Consider the following 21,585-nt stretch of genomic DNA (forward strand, 5'->3'; position numbering starts at 1 on the left):
ATTTTCATTCTGGTACTAAAATATAACTTTCTAAATTTGGATAAAGATCAAATTATTCCTAAATTACTTTTTGAAAACTGAAGGACAGTTGTACAAAGTTTCTTAAATGTGTCTTAATTTCAACTATTTATTATTTATTATGATCTTTATGATGAAATTTATGCATTTTGTAGTTGTAGTGGTTTAGGTTCACCGATTTGAGTTTCTTAGCCAATGCACCAAATAATGTGGGTGGTTTTTATCTCCTTACTAAATATCAATTAATGAGAAACCAGCACAGTAGTCTTAGGAACATAATCAGTATATAACAGAAAGTGAAATAATTCACTGTATAAACAATTAGTATTTCACCTTCTAATCTGGATTTTCTCAACATTACCTCTTCCCTTCTCTTAGCTGAATTGCCTGGAATGGTCGTCATCCATTTTGTTGCCCTGGACTTGAAATTCTACCTGACTAACAGTTTACTCATTACTGCCCACTGGTCTTACAGAGATCACAAGTGGGGCTTGAGTTTACAGCTGAGTCCATGGCCACGTACACTGATTACTTATTGGCTCTCAAATTCCGTATTTTGCTGGTCACCAAGTCGTGGCATAGTTACAAATACAGCTGTCAGAAAATGGATAAAAACATTGAAAATGTTTGCAATTTTTAGTTCAATTTTCACAAGCATTTAATTAAAAAAAAAACAACACAGAGTAATACTCAAATTCTGCAGGATATAATTAAGTATTAGTGTGATAATAGTGTGATGGTCAAATATTTTTGTGACAGATGATCCTGCTCATATGTGTATACAAGCAGGAATCCACTAGGTGGCAAGCACTACCAAAATGGCATTTGGCAGATGCTAGATCAGCCTTACTTTTAGGTGATACAATGAGCCGTCTGCCTCAAAACAAAATCAGAAGGTTAGTAGTCATAAAACACATAGCCATGTCAGAACTTATATATTCACTTCCCTTTTCTTTTAAAGGACCTGCTCTGCCAGCGATCTTCTTGCATGTTCAGCCTGTACTCAGAATTGGGTAGATCAGTTTACATGAAGTATTTGCTGTAGACAGACTGGCTTCCCTATTTATAGCTATTTCTCCTCCTACAAATTGTATTATTTTGCGCTTACTAACATTATGCTCTCCAAGCCACTGTGTTACATGTGCTCCATTCACTAATTAACATTTCCTTCTTATTCCAGATTCCTTTCTCCAGTTCTTCTGAGGACATTTACTGCTATCTTTGTATTCCCTGAATCGCTGCTCTAGCAACTAAATATTTATATTTCTCAGTATGTTTTCTCTGGTTTAAAACTTAATCAATCTCTCATCCTGGGGAAGGTAACTCAGTACACATTTTGTACATCAGTCTAGTAAGTACAAATTCAAATTATATCACAAACCCTACTTTTAGTTTTATTACATTGTCACCATCTTTACGATAGTTATTTGTATTATACTTAGTCTTCCTTTGCCTATCTCTAAACATTTAAAACATCCCTAAACAAATAGTAACAATAATAATAAATACCTTGGAGTTTTGATGTAACATTTTGAATTTTCAATTGAAAATATTTTTGTGGCTTTAGAGCCAGTCTGTAGGTAAAATACATTAAATTAATTCCACCAGCTACATCCAACAATTTTTGGTTACCTTGTAATTTCAGGTCTGGCTCATTTTGAGAAAAGACAGCTTCTGTAGCCTCTATGCAAAACACTAGGAAAAGCAGAAACTTCAATTTGTTCTCTTTATAGATTTGTTTATTCAGAAAGAAGCTTTGAAATAGAAGGCTTTGAAAGGCTGTCTGAATAATGAGTTGTTATTCTTTGAAGGCATATTATCTTTAAAAATACAAGAAAACCCGAGGGTTTCTAATGAGTAGAACCCTTTATTTTTGAAAGAAAATAAATGGAAGAATTAGAAAAGATTTTTTTTTTGTAGGGGTTTTTTTTTTCTCCTGGAGCCGCCTGTTGCTCTTATGTGGAAGCTTCCCGCTGATTTTACTTTTTATTCTGCTGTGAGACTGATGCCAAGATTTACATGATTGCTGTGGATAGGAACTGGATTTAGCATAAGGAAGATAACTGCTTTTCCCCCAGGGAGAGGCAGAAAAGGGAAAGATAGACTGAGGCACACAGACAATAATACCTGAAACTATATTCTTGATCAATTATTTTATTCATCCTCTATTTTAGATTATGCTCCAACTAATAAATGGCAAGAAAGCTACTAGTCCCAAGCCAGGAACACAGATAAGGAAGGAAACTATTTGTGGTTTCATGCAAATGTCCAACTATAATGGAAGCAATGTACTGTTTTTATATAGAACTGACATAGTGCCCCTTGCAACGTAAGTGTAATTAACTAAGACTCTCATCAGAATCTGTCAGGCAGGGATTTGCCTTTTACACAGAGTCCTTCAGCAGAGAGAAAAGGGTGACTGTAGAACTGTGCATCATTACAACCATTTTAGCAATTCATTGTCTGTATAGTCCTTTGCACATTCTTTAGTTTTTAATTACATTCTTTAGACATTTAAACAGGTAAAGATTTTGGCTTACAAGGCAGATTTGTGCAACTTCAGTTGGCAGACTGTCATCTTCTGTTAATGTACAGTGCCCATGAAAAATGCAATTTTTTGAGATACTGGAAAAAGTTTGCATCAAAATGCAGGAAACTTCCCAAGCAAGGCAAGACTCCATAGTAAGCACACAATAAATACTGAGAGCAGAAGGCTGTTAGAGGGATCTTGGCACTGAAAGGGTATAGGTTTTCAAATGTAATTATTAACAGGTAATTTACTTTATTTCAGTAATTTTTCTAATTAAATAATATACACCTAATACATCAATTTAGATACCATAACTGAATGAAAAATAAGTACTATCTACTTGGCCTAAAAGTTTAAATTTAATAACTGGAAGATAGTATCATATTACTGAGGTAAATATTCTGGAGTTCCTGAACTAGATGTATTTAATAGAAAAATGGGTAAGAATTAACTTTGTTCCCTTTTCCTTCAGTTAGTTACTTAAATAAAAGGTTATTCTGACATTTAAATCAGATTTTCTAACTACAACAAGTGACTTCATGGTTTTGTAATTTTTTTATTACAGATTTATGTTTATCTTGTGAAATTCAATTATTAAGAATAACTGATCCTATAAATTAAGTCATGCCTTTTGCAGTGCTGGTCTTGCTGCTAGAAAGTAGCATATTTGAGATATTCAGTTATCATCTGCAAATCCTCAAGTGACATTTCTTGAAATAAAGTGTCATCTTAGGGCCACTGATAATAATTGCTCAGTATTTTTGCATTTGCTAAAGATTGCCTCTAATATCAGTTTCTTGAACAGAAATTCCAGTAAAGCCTCAAATTTGGGGTATATGGACAAGCTTCCTGGAGTTTACAAGTTTATCTGAACACCCAAGGTCTCACTGAACCCTCCCATCTATTGAGACTCCCCTGAATACAGAATTAATCTGAAGATAAACCTAATAACCTGATTCATAACTACACTATTACCACGAGGGCTATATTATACTGATATACTGATAAATAATAGATTATCATTTATCTACCTTCAAAAAGAATTTAGTTTCTTTGCAAATCATGGCAAATTGAGACTTAGTTTGGGGTTTTACATTTTGCTCCCCTGCTTTTAAAGTGAAGTGTTGACACAGAGTTACCTTGTTTCAAAGCCTCCAATATTTTTTACTGTCTTCCACTATGTCACATTTGACTTTAATTTCTCTTACATAAGGAGGGAACAAGAAGTGTCTTATTTCTCCCCTCCCTATTTCCCAATGGTTGGCTAATGAGATTTCTAACAATGAAATTCAGAGCAAGAAGTCTTACCAGGAAGATCAGAGAGTATGAAGTGCAACCTCTGTTAACTATTGTGATTTGCTTCAAATCAAAAGTCGTAGGTCTTAGTCAATAACTCCCGTATCAGTTCAGAAATTGTGCATAAGCATACAGAAAAAATGACAATTTAAGAATTTAGATAGAATAGATAGAATATTCCTCTTACCCTAGATGTATTGTTCCAAACTATAATTCATCAAATTTCTGAAGTACATAATTAATATATTAATCTACCTTTGATTTTTGATCATTGGGTTTTACACTTTTATCTAGTAACTAAACAATCCTCTACTACTAGCTATTTTCCTTTGATATAGATATTCATAATTATGACTTATCTTTTTTATGAAGCTAAATGTGGAGTCTGCATATCAAGCAGATAGACTGCTCATTCTTCTGCCCAAAATGAAAGAACCTACCTCACAAAATTGACTACACAGAGCATCACTGTGCACCCTTCCATGGGGCTATAACCAACTTTAATAGTTTAGCCTTGCTAGCTCAAACTGTTACCATGTTCATTGTGTTCCAACGGAATCCAGCAGGCTCAATGCAGAGACACAGCAAGTTCACTTTTATTCCTACGGAATACAATATAAAACTATCCTATACATGATCAAGGTGGCTTTAGGATTTCTTTGGAATAGATGTGCTTACATAAATTTTCACAATTTCATCTGAAAAATAAGGTATTTTTAGTTCTGTAAAGATTTGGAATAAAACTGACTTTCCCAACAGAATATCAGGTTGCCTTATTTCCAGTAGCTCTTTTAGTGATTTCATTCATTTATACAGTTAAGTGCAGGAGTGGGACAAAACTACCAGCAGCTGACAGCACTTCTTTGCCTCAATTCTTTTCCATAAGTCTTGCACCACAAGTCAGGGAGGTGACATTATAAACATGATTCATCAGATTGGTTAGAAAGACAAGACATCATATCCTATTCTGACCCAACACAGAAATCTGTCCAACGAGAATTTTTTAAAGCAACCAACTGTCCATGATTAACAGCAATATAACCAGAAGAGACCTTCTGACAGGAAAGGAGAAAGTGCCAATGAAAAGGAAACAGTGTATGCAACTATACATACACAGTATCAGTGGAATTTAGCTAGAAACATAGTACTTTCCTACAAAATCTGAAAAAAATGTATGTGAGAACATGATTTCATGCAGGAAAACAGGTCTTCTTTATTAATGGAGCCCCCTAAGTAGCTGTCTAAGTTGCTGGGATCCAGTTTCACCAGCCCTTCAGAGCTCTTTCCTTAAAACTGTCTTGTTCTATGATGCTTATCAAAACCTGACAGTGCTTCACTGATACACTGAATTCACTATCATACCAGCCAATACTGTCTTGTGTTTTTTTAAATATTAAGCCTGAGACTAAGCTGTCTACCTCTGTCCAAACTATTTTATACTTGGATTATAGGATGTGCCAGTGAAGAACAATTTTTTTTCTTTTTTATTTGCACAGCTCATTGTGCCGCAAATTCCTCGTTCCTTACTAGAGTCCCTATTTTTGTCAGTAATACAAATATAATGAGAAGAGAGGACAGCAGAAAACATCTCAACTTCAACTGAGTTTTAGCACTGAAGGACTAAGGGGATCAAGCCTACATTTCTGCAGTAGAAGTGACTGTAAATCCACCCGAAGATAAAATTATGGATACTTCTTCCTTGCTTGAAAGAACGAAAAATCTTATCTAGAAAGTGTGCTTGATGTTCCACAAGTCAATGCTGTTTATACAGTGTTATCTTATACATGCAGCCATTTATTATAGAATAAACAAAATGAAAAATCTTTTATGTTTCACTAGATCAAGAAGCACTGGCAGAGATGTGCTTCAATTCATTACAATGTCACTTTAAATCTAGCTTTCAGAAACATGAAGCTTTCTTTCTGGATATACAATCAAATCAATTGAATTTGATGTCAGAGAGCTCATCCAATTAGTTTTCATTGACATAAACATATATGTATGTTTCTTAGCTGTTGTCATTTTTACAACAGTATTTTTTATTTAAGATTGGCAAAAAGTATTTAACCATATCTTAACTGGGCTTGGCTGAACAGTTCTTGTTGCTGTCAGATTCTGCTAAAATATCTTGATTCTTCAGAATAGTTTTGTGTATGATAAACCCTAATCCACTATCTTCATGCAGCTGTACACAGGATGAAATCAAAATCAAGTTAAGAAAGCTTACAGAATGAATCAGTGAACAGTGTTTAAGAGAGAACTGAGTCACTGTCTTTCTAAAATAAATTTTAAAATGTGTCACAGGTTTCCTGGTGATATAAGTCTAACACTGTAGCAAGCCTTCCATCTGAATGTGTGGCAGGAAAAATACAAAACACAAGGTTAAAAAATCGATTAAAATTGTGAAGTCTTTTATAGCATTGATTCTACAGATCACATTACCTCTCAAGTTCATAGGCAGAATCTCATAATGCAATCGTTTTCCAAACATAAGAGGCATCCTAGTTATGTGTGGTCTAGAACAATGTTGTAGAAGTTGTTTGAGACATATGCAATATACCTAGGATGTTCCTGCATCAATGTGTTCTAGCATCATGGTCCTGGCATGACCTTCAGTACAAAATCAGTTCTAGTTTATACCTAACATCTTTATTTACCAATCTCAGAAGATTCATCCTGCACACTTCCCCAGTCTCCTGTCACGTAGTTTTGCACACCTGGCTGTCTTTCTGCTATTCTCTTGGCACAGTCTCTTTTCACTTCAAGCTAAATATGGAATAAAATATTTATTTTTCAACTCTTATCCTCTCTCTTTTTCTGTGGCTAGCCTGCACACTTGGTAGCATTCTATTTACCTTTCAACCTATTTCAGAATATAACAACATTTTTGCTCTAAGTTTACAACCTTAATCAGAAGTTCTTTCTTGCATTCACATGCATAACAACAGCAAAGAGAACCTCACTGTACCTTTGTAAATTCAGAACACCAAGGTTTGATCAGTATTCTGAAAGAAGTCCTTTAAAAATGGAAATCTGAGGAACATTTACTCTTGAGCACTACAGTACAGAGCAGAGATCTTTGGAATATTGATGAATGAATCTGCAGAGTCCCTTTTAGCTCTCTAGGGAGTCCTAAGAATTTCAGATGCAGTAGCCCATGGCTCAATTTCTTGCTGGAATGGATTCTCCACAAGTAGGGATAATCCTTCATTTAATGCTTACTCACTTGGATACATTTCTGTATTCCATGCTGGCCATTTCAGGCTTTGCAATGCTTATTTTTTCTTCCCAGAATGTGTTTCTGCATTAGCTGATATTATCACACTTATTTGGTTGAAATGGCACTTTTCTTTTATGAACTTCTCATTAGCTTAAAATAACTTCTCAAATTATCTCTAGCCCAATACTTATAAAATTTATTCTTGGGCTAACAGTAACATTTTTTCCGTTTTTAGTTTGAAGAGACCCACTCAGTAGTTTGTGAGATTAGACTTTCAAGTATATACAGATACAGCTGGTTTCATTAAATACTTATCAAATGCAGTAGTTCCTTATTTTAACTCTTTTTAAAATATTTTCCCTCCTAATTACAAGTAAAAAAAATATAATAGCACCTCAAATACCACTTTTAATTTTTTTTTTGTTTGTTTTGAAGTTCCTCCTGAAGTTTATCTTCTCTCTGGTTTTGTAACAGCTCTAAGGTATTTGACTTGACTCAGTATCTGAATTTATTAAATTAAATGAATAACCTCGATATCCTTACTATAAGAACTATGCATAAGGTAACATGCATATTATATGCACATATTGCTGTTACCTACATTATATAATTTATATAATTATATAATTATTAATTTAATTTATATAATATAATTGCAATAATAAATATGCTGTTTCATATCTAGGTAAAATACAGCTTAAGTATAAATGACAAAACACAAAATGGATATTAATGCTGTAATTTTAAATCTATAAAAGCAGTATAACTAGCTAAGATTTCAAAATATGTTCTGGGTAAATAGAGCACAGTGAAGCATACAACATGTTATAACCTCATGGTGAAATGGATATGTATATATTTAACAACAATGCAGTTTGAGGAAAGAGGTTATGGCACATGAATGACAGGAGATGAAGATGGGAGAAGAAGAAAAATTAGCTTTATGCAAACCTTATGCTGTACCACCCGCCAGTGTATGTCCTGTACTCTTCAGCCATCACTGAATCTCCTGTGAACAATGAAAGATTCAAAATAAATACAAATCAGAACAAGCCACAGTCTTTTTACCCTAAATACTGTTTAATCTTCCTTAATAATTATATTTTTGGTATCCACTATTAACGAACTTCAGTTGGTTAAGAAAATTCTAAAAGCATTTCCAACATTTTCTTAGCAGACACTGAATTAGAATTTCCAATTGCTACAGTATTACATAAAAAGACTATTTAAAATTAATTTTAGTCCATGTTCTGACAGAGAGATTTTCCATTGTTCAACTTCCTAGTACCAGCACTGTTCTTCACAGTGCAGAAATAATTCAAAACACACAGAGTCACATCAGCATTCTGTTGAGTCCTACATGTTCTAGCAAACAAAACAAGGTGGTTTGGCAATCACAGATATTGTTTAATCTTTCTGGATAAATAAAAGCCAGTAAATTTAAGTATTATATTTCATTTTGTACAATAATGTGGGATTTATTTTAATAAAATGAACTCTGAGGTCTAATTGATTGGTTCCCATCTGTAATTTAGAGAAAGATTTTCAAAGGCATGGAAGCCTATTAAGAACACATTTAATTGATTTTCTGAAAGAGCTGAGGTCTTGATGCAGCATTTACTGCAGTCAGCAGTGAAATTTCCATTGATTTAAATGAGAACAGGTTCATACCTGCAGAGACCTAGCTGCTATTTATGCATGTCACAGTAGTCCTTCCATAGCTAGAGATTTCTTCCCTTTGTTTTTGTACAAATAACCTACGCGCTTTCGTACATACACTCAGTATAATTTACTTTATATTAAAATTACAAAAAAGTCACATTTCCAAAGGTAATGAAAGTTTTAATACTGAAGAGTGAACACAGTGCAACTGCCAGTTTTATGATGCCTTTCATCACAGAAGTCAATGGCATTATTTATGAGTAAAACATACTCATAAATAACATGAGTAAAACATTGAATATGTAGCTTAATTACTAGATACTAAGAAGATTAGTCAAACAAGTTTGAGCAATTATAGGTAGAACTATTTTGTTACTGCTGCAAAAGAAAGGAAAATGTTATGAAAGATTCAATGCTATCAATAAATGAAACACTGATTTTATTCTGGTTTATTTAGCAAAGAAATGCAACTGAGTATTTTTAAAGTATTTCTGTCTATGGAGTAAGGCTTTTCAGAGAATTGTCTCACTGATATGTGCAAAGATCAAAAAGGGATGGTAGTGTTAGCATTCAAAATTCATCTAGATGAAACAATAAGATAATTAGGTGTAAAAAATGCACAGTCTTGTGTTCAATGCAGTAAAGGATCAATTTCATCTAAAGGCAAGTGGAGTGTACACTATATCATCTGATCCAAAGGAGTGACCTTCTTGATTCAAATGCAAAATGCCTGTGCCTACTGGAGATGGAATTTACCAGGACAAAATGTTCAATAGAAAGATTACATTTCCACTGGGGCAGAAAGGTATTTGTCAGTGTCTCATTACAGCTTTGATACAAACGTCTTGGATTTCAATTAGCTTTGAGATAGAACAATAATCCAGCATTGAAACTACTGACAAACCTTTGTTTCTTACACCATTGTAAGAAATGTGTATTTTTGTTTAATTTGCAGTAAGATATAGTAAGATTTCCAAAAGAAATAAATACAAGTAAATAACATTCCAGCCATTTTAATGTCAGCAGTACCACTTAGTGATTGTCTGTCTGATAACTTTGCACTAGGAGGCAAGGGTGACATAATTTACATTTTTTCCAGGATAAATGAAAAGTGCTGAATTCTTTGAACCGTAAGTGTCCCATCAGTTCTTCTACCCTCACTGTCCCACCTCCTATTATTAATATACCATATCCACTGTGATGCTTTTGATCCTTTTCTTTGAAAAGCAGTTTGCCTTCCCAATGGAAATAAATATGAAATTTTCTTTAGTGCATATCAAGAGTTCAAACAATGGCACATACAAATTTCTACCCTATGGAGGTCATGTTTTAACTTCACAAATTTAGAGCTTGCCTTCATTTAAAATGTTTACTTCTAAATACTGTTTGATATTTAAGAAAACTTGTATGTTCTTCTGAATTGATCACAGGACTAAGAGACGGAAGGGCAAATTTTAACCATCAATTGAATATCTGTGGCCGATTTTGAGTTAACTCCTGTAAATCTCTGTATAGTATTTGTCACCTTTACTTCACACTTGTGTCACAAGGGTAACTCTGTTAGCTTTTGAAATGTGGCAGGAAGAAAAGCTCAGAAACCACATTGCTATGATTCAGTTGCTGATTTCCTTGTTAGGAAGAAAGTTATGAACTATTCTGTGGAGGAAGGCCAGTCCTCCAAAAGGCTTCCTCCTTGGAGATCTGCCCCCTAAGATAAGACAAAAGGACTTAGTCATGGTGACTAAGCTGTGGACCCCTTCCTGCTTCGGGACCCCATGTTACTCCCTGTAAATTATTGGTCATTTTACCCCGGTCTTAAACCATTGGTCCTTTTCCCAAATCTCCCCTTCCCTATAAAAACCCCAGATTTTGCTCAGTTCAGTGGAAGTTTGTCACTGGTCCCCTTTGCTGAAGCCTGCCAATAAAGGACTCTGCAGAATACTACACAGCCTCCCCTCTCTCGTCTACACATTGGCTGAGGTAACCCATGAACGGAGCTGGGCCGAGCTGAGCTGATCACAGAGCTGAAATCACATCTAAAAGAGCTGATCACTTGAAGTCTCAGACTGTGCTCATAAGGGTTACCCTTGGCTGGAAACTGCCAGAGACCCCTGGACAACCATTCCTTGATGGATTTTAGTGTTCACCTTTCTATTGAGTCAAATCTTGCCATCTCCTTTCGGCTCAAGTGTTTTGTAAATATGGAGCTTGGCTTCTGCTCGTGACAAATGCATTTTCAACTATCTACGGCCTTGCAACTTATGTTAAAAGCAAGGATTTAAGCTAAGAAATAGGAGATATACTGAGAAAAATCTCCTATGAAAAATTGATGCTTATGTGTTTGCTTTATAGTTTAACTGCACTCTGAATGCATGTAATTTTTCAGGCCTTCTTCCAACACATCAGCAAGTTTCTTATGAAAGAACCAGAAAAGGAATAAATTTCTGTTTTCAGTAAAATGACTCCATGGCCCCAGTCTTTATGGAACAGATCTGACTGCTGCTGTGAGTCAGTGACTCAACTAAGCTCAAAACAATGTGAAAGTACTAAAATTTAACAGTTACAGTAGGGAAAAAAGTGCACACTTTCTGCCTCCTTATTTATGCTCTTATCTTTCTGGCTAGTAATGCTAACATAATCTATACAAAAGGAATCTGTTATCATCTTAACAAATATTCAAAGATATTCTCCTCTTTTGATGAGTACACAAACTTCCATAAAGGCCAGTGGGAAACAGGCTGCACAAACTGAGGGCAGAATATAGCCTAGTATACAACACATCTGAAAGTAGCTCCTTTGGGCTGATCTCTTGGCAGTTCTCCTACTCTCTCATAAAACCACTTGAACTAGTGCAGATTTTGGTGAATTACAGTATCCCTTAAGAAGCTCTCATTATCTCCTGTCTTAACCACATAATAGAAAAAAATTGAGAGTACCATATGGAGACCACACTGAGAAAGGAGAACTTGGAATTTTTCAGCTGGTAAACCTATTTTCTGTAGTGCTTGGCAGGGAATCATTCTCAAGTGCTGGACCATTTACTAGTGTGTGTTTTGTGCCAAAGGTTAGCAGGCTGCAAAAAGGTTCTCAGCTCAGAAAGGACCCATCATTTATCATCACCTTATTTTGACTTGACAGAAAAAAAATTGTCCATCTATCAGGAACAGGAAAGAGGGGAGAAACTTACAAAATGTATGAAGGTTATTAAATGATCAGAAGACATCTAAACAACAGAGAGTTTTCCTAAATTTTTTAAGGTAAAGTAGGAACCCTGACTCACCTCGAACACTGCAGTAAATAATCAACACTGATTCCTGCAGCAATTGAAGTTTTCCTCACAGCTATCCCAGCGAAGTACCAACCAACCTAAACATAAACCTGTTCAGTTTATTATACCTAACAGAATTGCAACAAAGCTGGACTGCAAATGAAGCCTTTTTCCAGGGCTTGTCGGGACAAGTTTCAAAAATACACTCATCGGGCATAACTATTTGTAGATCCAGTAATTGCAAATAAATTATTCCAATTCTGTAGTAGCAGAAAATTTAACCTGCTCTGGACTTGATAGTTACTGCCTCCAAAAGCTTCATTTCATAGGGTGTTGTGAACACATGCTCCACTTGAACTACAACAATCTTCCCTATAATTCTGCTTTGCTAATTAGTTTTGCTAATTTGCCACAGTTCTGGCAGATCAGCAGGTCGGGGGACCTAGCACTTCACTGAGATAGAAGTCAGTAGCACTAGCTCAGCAGTTGCCAAAATCAGGTACAGGATTTTGATATAGGTTTCCACAGGGTACAAATGACAATACAGTTATTTATTTAGGACGAGTGGGAAAGAGCGAAGTCACTTGCTACCAGTTTGGTGCTGTATCAAAGCGAGCTGTGTAACTTCACTCCTGCACGGCGCTCATGATGGGAGCTGCCGTGTCGCCAGGGCAGCCCAAGGCCACCGGCTGACAAGCACAGAGCACCACCTGCGGTGGCCATTTTGCCACTGGCCTGCCGCTCACACCGCATCAGGCTTTTATACTCGTTATCCCCAGGTCACTGGAGGGATTATGGCTGCCGGCCGCACGTGGGGCCCGGAGTTAAAACCGTATAGTTCCATCAGCGTCAGCATCGACACGACTGGTTTTCACACTCGGCTGCGGGAGGGGGCTAACGTGGATCGTCCCTCATTGCCCGGAAGCTAAAGCAGAGGCGAAGGTGCTGTCTCCCACATGGATCCTGCCACGGCCCGCTCCGCCCTGACCGGGGCCGCTGCCGAGGCCCCCGTGAGGGGAGCTCGGCGCGCGCCCCCGCCATCAGCGAATCTGGGCACGGCACGCATATGCGCGCGCGCGCACTCCACGGCAAGCGGTGGCGCTCGCTCCCCGCGCGCCCGCTGATGTGCCCCCATTCCGGAAGACTACGACTCCCATCATACAACACGCGCCGCCGCCGCCGTGCCCACGCCCGGGGAACGCCAGAGAGAGGCCCATCCAGCGGTGCGCGCTGCATGCTGGGTGTCGTTGTCTTCGCCAGTCACCTCCCCGTGGGAAAGGGTGTGGCGCCGGGCCTCGGGAACCGCCTTGTCTCCGAGTCGCTTCGCTGTCGTTCCCCGTGTTATTTCTTTTCTGACTGCCGGCCGTGACGGTGCGGACGAGGGGGGCATTGGGTGTTTTACTGTACAGATCTCCGAATCCTTCCGCAGTACCCATAGATTTCTGCGCATCCCGCAACGCCTTCGGAGCTGGTTTGACCCTCGGCGTCTGCCGTCGGCAGCCGCCTGCCAGCTGTCGGCGCCTTTGTGCGGCGGCGGAAGGGGCGCGGGGCCGAGGGCGGCGGGCGCAGGGCCGGAGCCGCGGACAGGTGCGCGGGGGGCCGAGCCGCGCCCAGCGCTGCTGCCGCCCGGTGGGAACGCGCCTTCCTTCGACCTCGCTCTGTGCAGCGAGGGCTGCGGCAGCAGGGTGGGGTCGGGGGCGGCCCGGGATTCAGTGAGTGGGAGAGGCTGGGAGTGCTGTCTGCTCCCGGGCCGCGGGGCGGGGTGCGACCCAGTCCGGGCTGCCGGGCGCTCTCCCCAGGACGGCGCCTGTGGGATTTGGGTGGGGACTTTGGTTCTGGCGGCACCAGGTTCGTACCGCGGTCATCTCCTGGCGGGTGCGGTGGGCTCCCCTCCCCTCGGGTTCCCTCGGTTTGTGCTGCTTCGCCTCCCCGGGCAGGCACTGGACGGGCGGCAACCCACGGTGTGACAACGCGCTTTCCTTGTGCTGTTTAAAGGGACACGGGAATGCCATTTGAAAATGCTGACTAGATTATTTATTTGTTAGTACTTTAGTGCTAACAGACGACACGAAGGAATACATATATTTATTCCAGTATACGTATTGGTAAAATGTGGGGTTAGACATATGAGGCTTGCAACATTTTGCATCCATTTCTGTGCTTAGCTGTGCTATGCAGACATTTGCAAGTGTTCTTTATTTTGAATTAGGACATAGTCATATTCCTAGTGCTTTATCTTGTATCTTCATTCTCAGTCTTACTGTAAAAGCATTTATAGTTGCCTCATTTGTTGTAGGACCACTTGTGCAGTTTCTTTCCTGACTTAACTTTGCTTAAAACCAGTAAAATTAAGTTCTTCTTCACCTAACCCCTTCACACATTTTTTATTACCTTGTTCTAAATCTCTGTGAAGTGCTAAACTTACAGGGTTTCCACCTTTTGTTGTGGACCTTCTTGTTCGTATTTGAGTTAGTTACATAGCAAAACTTCTTGTAGCATTTTTTGTCTTTAAATGATCCACCAATTTATTAGCAGTGTAAGTTTTGAGAAAAAAAGTTATAACTCATGTGTTTTATAGTTTTCTTTGATCACCACACTTGTACTTACATTGCCTTGTAATTTAGAGTAATCCTACTAAATGTTTTAATAAATCTTTACTTTGAACTGTATAATTGTCTGTAGAAGGTTATATAGCTTACATACTGTTAAGTTATAGAATGCCAGTATTTAGATGTTGAAGTGAAAAGTGAAAGAGAAATGTTATCTTGCTGCTTTTCTTGCTGTTTTCAGTCATCAATGGCTAAGGTTTCTTCCAAAGTAGTTCCTTCAAAGAGAATCTTTGTTAACTTTGTTGAAGTTACACAGCTCGCTTTGATACAGCACCAAACTGGTAGCAAGTGACCTTAGAAATGGATACTGTCATCATGTCATGGTTTTATCTGTTTTAAATCAATCACCTTAGTATTGAGAATGTGTTAAGTGAATGAAAAACAGAAATAGGAATGTGGGGGTTTTTTGTTTATCATTGACTTTTCAGGTTTCTGATAAGCTGGTTTTGGTAAGTTAGTGTAATTTCTTTGCACATAGCTTCTGGAAAGAAAAGCTGCTATCTTAAAAACCAAACCAAAACCAAAAAACCAGAAAAACTCCAAATAGATCAAAACAAAACAAAAGCCAAACAGTGACGTGATTTCTATTGATCAGTGTTTCAGCCATGTCTGACAAAAGTGAGCTGAAGGCGGAGTTGGAGCGCAAGAAGCAACGATTGGCTCAAATCAGAGAGGAGAAGAAGAGAAAGGAGGAAGAAAGAAAGAAGAAAGAAGTAAGAAATAATTTTCACTTTGAAAATTGACTTGCCTATGTAACTTGCCAAATTCACTTGCATATGTAACTTGCCCAGAATTTAAGAGTAGGTTCACATAATCATTTTCTATGTCCTACTCAGGGAGTGTCTACTTAATGGTTTGTGCTAATATAAATGTAGCACTTTCATTTTCTGATAATGTAAATACCTACTGTTTTCTTTTCAACTGTCCATATGATAAGCTGAATTTAAAAAAAAAAATTAAAAATTAGTATCTTAGACTAGCATAAAGTTCAGATTTCTAGAACTGTCTGTGTGCATGTGACATAATTAATCAAATCACTCTGATCCATTGCATGAAAGCTCTGCTTAATGAATTGTGATTGGTGTTATTTAAAGAACTCATTTCTGAAGTACAATTCTGAGGATGTCTGTAGGAATTATCTGACTGTCAGTATTATCATTGTACAAACAATGTGCTGTGTTCTTCTGCTCTTTGGCCTATCTATAGGCTGAATTTTAAAATTAGAGCAACACTCAGGATATGTGTGGTATGTGTGTGTTACGTTTAGTTTGTTAATAAGTCTTCTGGATTTCTCACTGCTGAAGTATATGACAATCAGAGATAGATTACTGTATTTCCTGAATGCAAATTGTGTCTCATAAAAGCAACTTTTGGTCCTATGTTTTGGGATATTTTCTTATTGCTTCTCTGTGTTTTGGTTATGATCTAGTTGGTGTTCTAAATCAGCACATGACGGGAGACTGGGCAGCTGCCAACGACATGATTCAGACAAAAAGGAAAAAGAAATGGCTCAAATTATGTACTAATGATCTTGTAGCAGTGCATTGCCAGAATTGCTTTTTAAAAAGCAGCTAAGAGTAGAAAGATACAGAGTATTCAGCATCTTTTGCAATAGAGCTTGTACTATTTCTAAATGAAAGAGGGTGGAGGTGTACTTTTTTTATATCTAGCAGACAACTTAAAGAAAGTTACTTTTCCTTGATACAGTTATTGTCATTTTAAAATAGGAACCATATGACTGTCTCTAAAAAAAGATACTCAATCTTATGAAGTGCTAGTCATTTTGGTAGATACGCAGACACTTTTTGCATGTTTATATATGTTCTTTAATGACAGTACCAAAGCTTTGGAACATTGTTATTCCTGTCTATTTACTTCATCTATGAAAAAGAACCATCAGAATTATTGAAATTGAATATCAAACCTACTTGATGGTAGGTTTCAGTATTAAAAAAAACCCCTGTGGGGTCTCAAAATAAATGAAAGATTAAATGCTATAACTTAAATAATTTGTAGACTGACCAGAAGAAAGAAGCTCTTCCAGTACAAGAAGAATCTGATCTTGAAAAGAAGAGAAGAGAAGCTGAAGCATTACTTCAGAGCATGGGGTTGACACCTGAGTCTCCTGTTGGTAGGAATGTTACTATTTGAAATAAATGTTTGGGAGTTTTTTATTTAATCTTTTTGTTTGTTTGTTTTTGGGGCTTTGTGTTGGGTTTTTTTTTGGGGGGGGGGGTGGTTTGTTTCATTTTGTTAGGATTGAGTTATTTATGTAATTGACATAATAATTCTCTGGCCACTTTTTCAGGGGTTAAACATGTCTAGGTTTTATACTCTTTTGTCCTTCATGATCTGTTACAAATGTCAAATTATGTACTTCAGTACACATTACATAAAATAATAATTATATTAAAAAATAACACCGTTTACACTTAGTGGATTATTTGAAGTATATTAGTTAAAATATGTAAGTATCATGTATGCATTTTCTTTCCCCCCACCCCCCATTTTTCATGCTTTTTATTATCCTGTATTTTTTTTTTCTTACTCTTTTCCACAATGCTAAATTTTAATGCTGCTAATTTCATAAGGGGTTGGCTTGTTTCTTTTCCACATCTTTTACACCCTAATTTTTCTTATCTCAAATACCTGACTGAGTTTGATGGAGCAATAGCAACACTAAGTATAAAAATTAGCTTCCAAGGCAGATGATTGGTATCTGTGCAGCTCTTGGCTATGTTAGCATATTGGCTCTTGCTTTTTGCCTTTAATTAGGCACATCTCTATGGAAGAGGAAAGCAAGAAACATGATAATGCAACTTTGTCTTTTGTCTCCAGCTCATAATCAAAGAGGTTTAAAGCTTATCAGTTTGGCTTCTAGGTGGGGCTCTATTTAACTTTTTTAAATAAAAAAGTAATAATAATTTCTTACAGATCTATCTGTGATTATGTTTTCATAATTGCTTTTGTGTAACCCTCAAGTGTTCAGAAGTGAACACCATTATAGCTGCTCACATTCCAACAGCCCCAGCAGTCAATTTTGGTAATTCTAACGGTTTCAATAGTCGAGAGACTCCATGTCCCTGTGTTAGCACCAGTGTGCAGCTGTTCAAGTGACCTGCTACGGGTTTTCTTGGCTAGACTAGTTGAACACCTCCCTTGCATGATACTGTGCTAAGCAGCTGATGAACTTTTTGTAGGAATGTATGTGGTTGTTGCTTTTTTTCACATCTAGCAGAGAATGTAAAAGCCACAGAATAGCCAGTCCTCAAAGCAAGTTAATGTGTATACTTAGAGTAGGTGTTCATGAAAAGCTCAGAGGTGCTGACATGCAAAAGTGGAGCACAACCATGCATGTTGTGTTTAATTCCACTGAGCTGCTACTTAATCACACCCTTCAGTGTATGCAGGGAATTGATTCTGTTTCCTTTCGAGATAACCAGATCTGATATGGATCCTTAATCAAGTTGAAATGTCCTACTTGCTGCCTGCTGTTAGCATGCGTAAGGCACAAGCTCCTTTTCTGCTTACTGGATGCTGGCAAATACAGTGATTGCATGCCTGAACTAATGCTAACTTATGGCTGAGCTGTCTGGTGTGCAGCTGAGGTAGCTTGTGCTCACACTGTCAGTGGAGGGCGGTTGCTTGACATTAGATTCTTTCCTAGAAAATTGTGTTAATTCCTGGGGCAATTCCTGTGCTGTTAACTGCTAGAGAGAGAGAGAGCGCAAGCTCTTATGGGAGAAGGGACTGCATCAGTGTTAGTGCTTTTGGTATCTACCATACTTAATATATAAGAAGCCTTAAGTACGTGAACCAGAATTATTTTCAAAAAGTCGTTATTGTTTAATCCTCTGGGGTAGGTGAAATGCCATCTGGTCTTTTTGTAAGACTGTCGGTCTTTCTGTGGGATTCACCTCTTTTTGGGAAGGGTTTCCTGAGAATGGCTTTCCCCGCAAGAGAGCGCTGCAGCACCGGCACTGGGCCCTGCGAGTGGCGCCGGGGCCGCGACATTACTGTGTCCTGAAAACGCACACAGATGGCAAAGCCAAGGCCTGCAGGCAGCTCCTTTGCTGTAGATTAACCAGTACATGGCGAGGATGAGTTGAAGAATTTATGTATTCTTATGTGCCCCCAGTTATCTGAAGTCTAAATGCGTGTATGAAATACACCTCAAGACCTATAAAAAAGGTCTCTCCTGTAGGAGGAATGAAATTTTAATACATTGAAAAATTCAGTGTTACTTTGGTAAAATTAAGGGAGTATTTTTGTCAATCAGAGCCATGTCTCTGTTTTGAGATGGGGTAGAAAAATTCTTTAGAATTCATAATATACTTGTGATTTCAAGAAATTGTGTAGAAATCTCAGAGAGTTCAGAGTTCTCCCGTGCTTAACTGTTGACAGAGTACACAACAGTTTATATAAACTGTTTATATTTTGTTCAGTTGATTAAAGGCTTTTTTTAAGGATTGCTAAGCAGTGAATGGTTTACATATTACTGAAAAACAAAGCATATAAAAACCTTCAAAATACCCCTTGATTCTTGTGTTTAAGCCCTAAGTTTCATTAGAAAATGACCATTTCTAAAAAGAAAGGTTGAAAGACATACCAAAGTAGCATTGTATTTTTCTTAGATTGCATGATATCATTCACTATATATCACTTCCAGACAGCATGTTACTTTTCAAATGGTAAATGCAGTCTTCATTTACAAGCAGGAAATGAACTGACACTTAGGAAGTTTAATTATAGTGGTCCTAGACTGTTTATTGTCAAGCAAAAAAAAAAAAAAGTCATTCTCAAGACCTAATACTAGAAACTTTTTAATACACAAGATTTGTGTTGATTTGATTCAAACTAGAACAAAAATAACAGGATGCTGTATGACATAGCCACTTTTTTGGCCCACAGTTTGGTGATTATATATTTTGAAATAACATTTCCAGTTAAACACATTCATTGTCAAATCTTAAAGAAAGACTAATATCAGAGCTGTAATAACAACTATCTTTTCTATGTTTAAGCAACATGAATCAGTGGAAATTACCCTTTGAAAACCAGTATCATCATTTGTCAAAAGTTCAGTTTAAAAATATTTTTTTCAATTCATTTTCTCTTAAATGTCTTCCCCTCCATGTCTTTTGTATGCTCCAGATGCATAAATGCCAAACAACTGCATGAAAGTCCAGCATGAATTGTTAACATTGTCTTTTCCCCTCTCTTTCTACTGTTCATTTTCATCCATGTATTTTTTGTTTGCCATCACTTTTTTTTTAATACTTCATTTTTAATTAATTTGAAAACATCCTAAGCTGTGCAACCTCTGCGAGTAGTAACAGCGGATACCTGTCTGTTTCACTATTTAGTCCCTCCTCCTACCTCTCCGTCTTCCAAATCTGTGAGTACGCCAAGTGAGGCTGGGAGCCAGGACTCCGGGGATGGTGCTGTTGGATCTAGGTATGTCACTTTCCTGGTCGTGTTCCTTTGCTCATCATTACTTGTATTCTGAATAATTAAGCTTGAGAAGAAGTCAAGGTTAACTACTTGATAATAATAATTTGAGGTTACACTATTGAATCTATCAAAAGTGACTGTTTTGCAGAAATATTTTACTGTAAAATTTGAAATGTGACTATACTTACTCATTTGAAGTTGCCAACATTAATGTGAAGTTGTTTAAACTTCCAAGTTTGAAGTAAAATGATTGTCTTGGGACAATAACAAACTCAAAGGGTCTAACTTCTACGCTTTCCCAACTTTTTCTAAAGGACGATGGGTATGGATTGCTATTTGCTTTTTCCCATACCTAGTTGATCTAATAAAAGATACAGTCTACAAACTTTGCATTACTTCTGATTTTTTTTTTCCCCTTACTCAGAACCATATTTCTCATTATTTTACTTCATCTGTGTAGCACAACTACAGCATTTGCAGTCTCTTATTTTGTCAAAGCTTAACTCCATCTTAGTACAGTCACAGTTTTTTTGGTCTTTCTTTACTGCCTGTGCTTGTCACAGGTGTTTAACCATTTCTTTGAGCATGATTTGAGACATGCTGCTCTAAAGAAGAGTCAGATAAATACTTCTGTTAAATTTCAAGTGGTGATATATGGGTTATAAGGCAGGAAAACACTACTTCTAAAGGGTATTTCTACTGTTTTCCATGGAGTCTGCAAATAAGAGCAGTGGCTGCCTATTAATATTGGTAAGATATTCTCATCAAGAGAAGTTTGTGTACTTTAAATTTAGTAAGTATACACTGTGGATGAAGTTTGGTTAAAGCACAGTAACTGCAGCAGTTATCAGTTACTCTTGTTGTATGAGTAGTTGTTTTGGAAAAGGAGTCAAAGATTAGACCGATTTGAAACATCTTTAAAGAGACTGCAGTAACATCTTGTGTGCACGTGGATTATGCATGCATAACTATATGCATCTTAATCTGAAAATATTCAAGATACTAATGACCTGAACAAAGGTTATGTGGTGCCTATTTCTAAGTAGAAATCATTAAGTTAAAACAGAGAATACATCAGACAGCAGATGTGAACCCAGACTTTTTTTTAACAGTGCTCAGGTATGATCTTGTTTGCCTGTTGTGTTATTAAGCAATATAATTGTTCCCTAATTGAGCAGAAGCAAATTTTAATTGTTTTTAGTTGTTGCTTATTTATTATTAAATTGCCTTTTTTATATATTTATATATGTATTTATGTTCGCTAGAACAAAAAAGAGTATTTGATGATGACTTCTGAAACGAAAATATTTTCTTTCCATTCACACCTGATTTAAATTCAGTATGAAACTGTATGTATAGGCCACATACCTGTAATGGAATGCCATGTTGTGTACTAAATTTATTTCCACCTCATCAGTGCACTGCACGCTGATTGTGTATTCTCAAACATAGTAATGCAATGTTGTATGCATGCATTTTCTTATGAAGCCTTGAGAAGACCCATATCCTGAGTCTCAAAAGCTTAATG

At 37.2% G+C, this 21,585-nt stretch overlaps 1 protein-coding gene across 4 annotated transcripts in view; it reads left to right on the plus strand.

The window, feature by feature from the left end:
* Positions 1-13,215: 13,215 nt before the first annotated feature.
* The window catches only part of DYNC1I2 (dynein cytoplasmic 1 intermediate chain 2), a 28,279-nt gene continuing 19,909 nt past the window's right edge, over positions 13,216-21,585 (plus strand). Inside the window, exons 1-4 of one of the 4 annotated variants that reach the window (XM_058840328.1) lie at positions 13,216-13,365; positions 15,199-15,316; positions 16,620-16,734; positions 19,970-20,060. In XM_058840328.1, coding sequence (XP_058696311.1) covers positions 15,209-15,316; positions 16,620-16,734; positions 19,970-20,060 — 314 coding nt within the window. In that variant the 5' untranslated portion in view covers positions 13,216-13,365; positions 15,199-15,208. The other 3 variants (XM_058840327.1, XM_058840330.1, XM_058840329.1) reach the window with 3 other exon arrangements.

This window comes from Poecile atricapillus, chromosome 5 (assembly GCF_030490865.1).
Source record: "Poecile atricapillus isolate bPoeAtr1 chromosome 5, bPoeAtr1.hap1, whole genome shotgun sequence".
NCBI lineage: Eukaryota > Metazoa > Chordata > Aves > Passeriformes > Paridae > Poecile > Poecile atricapillus.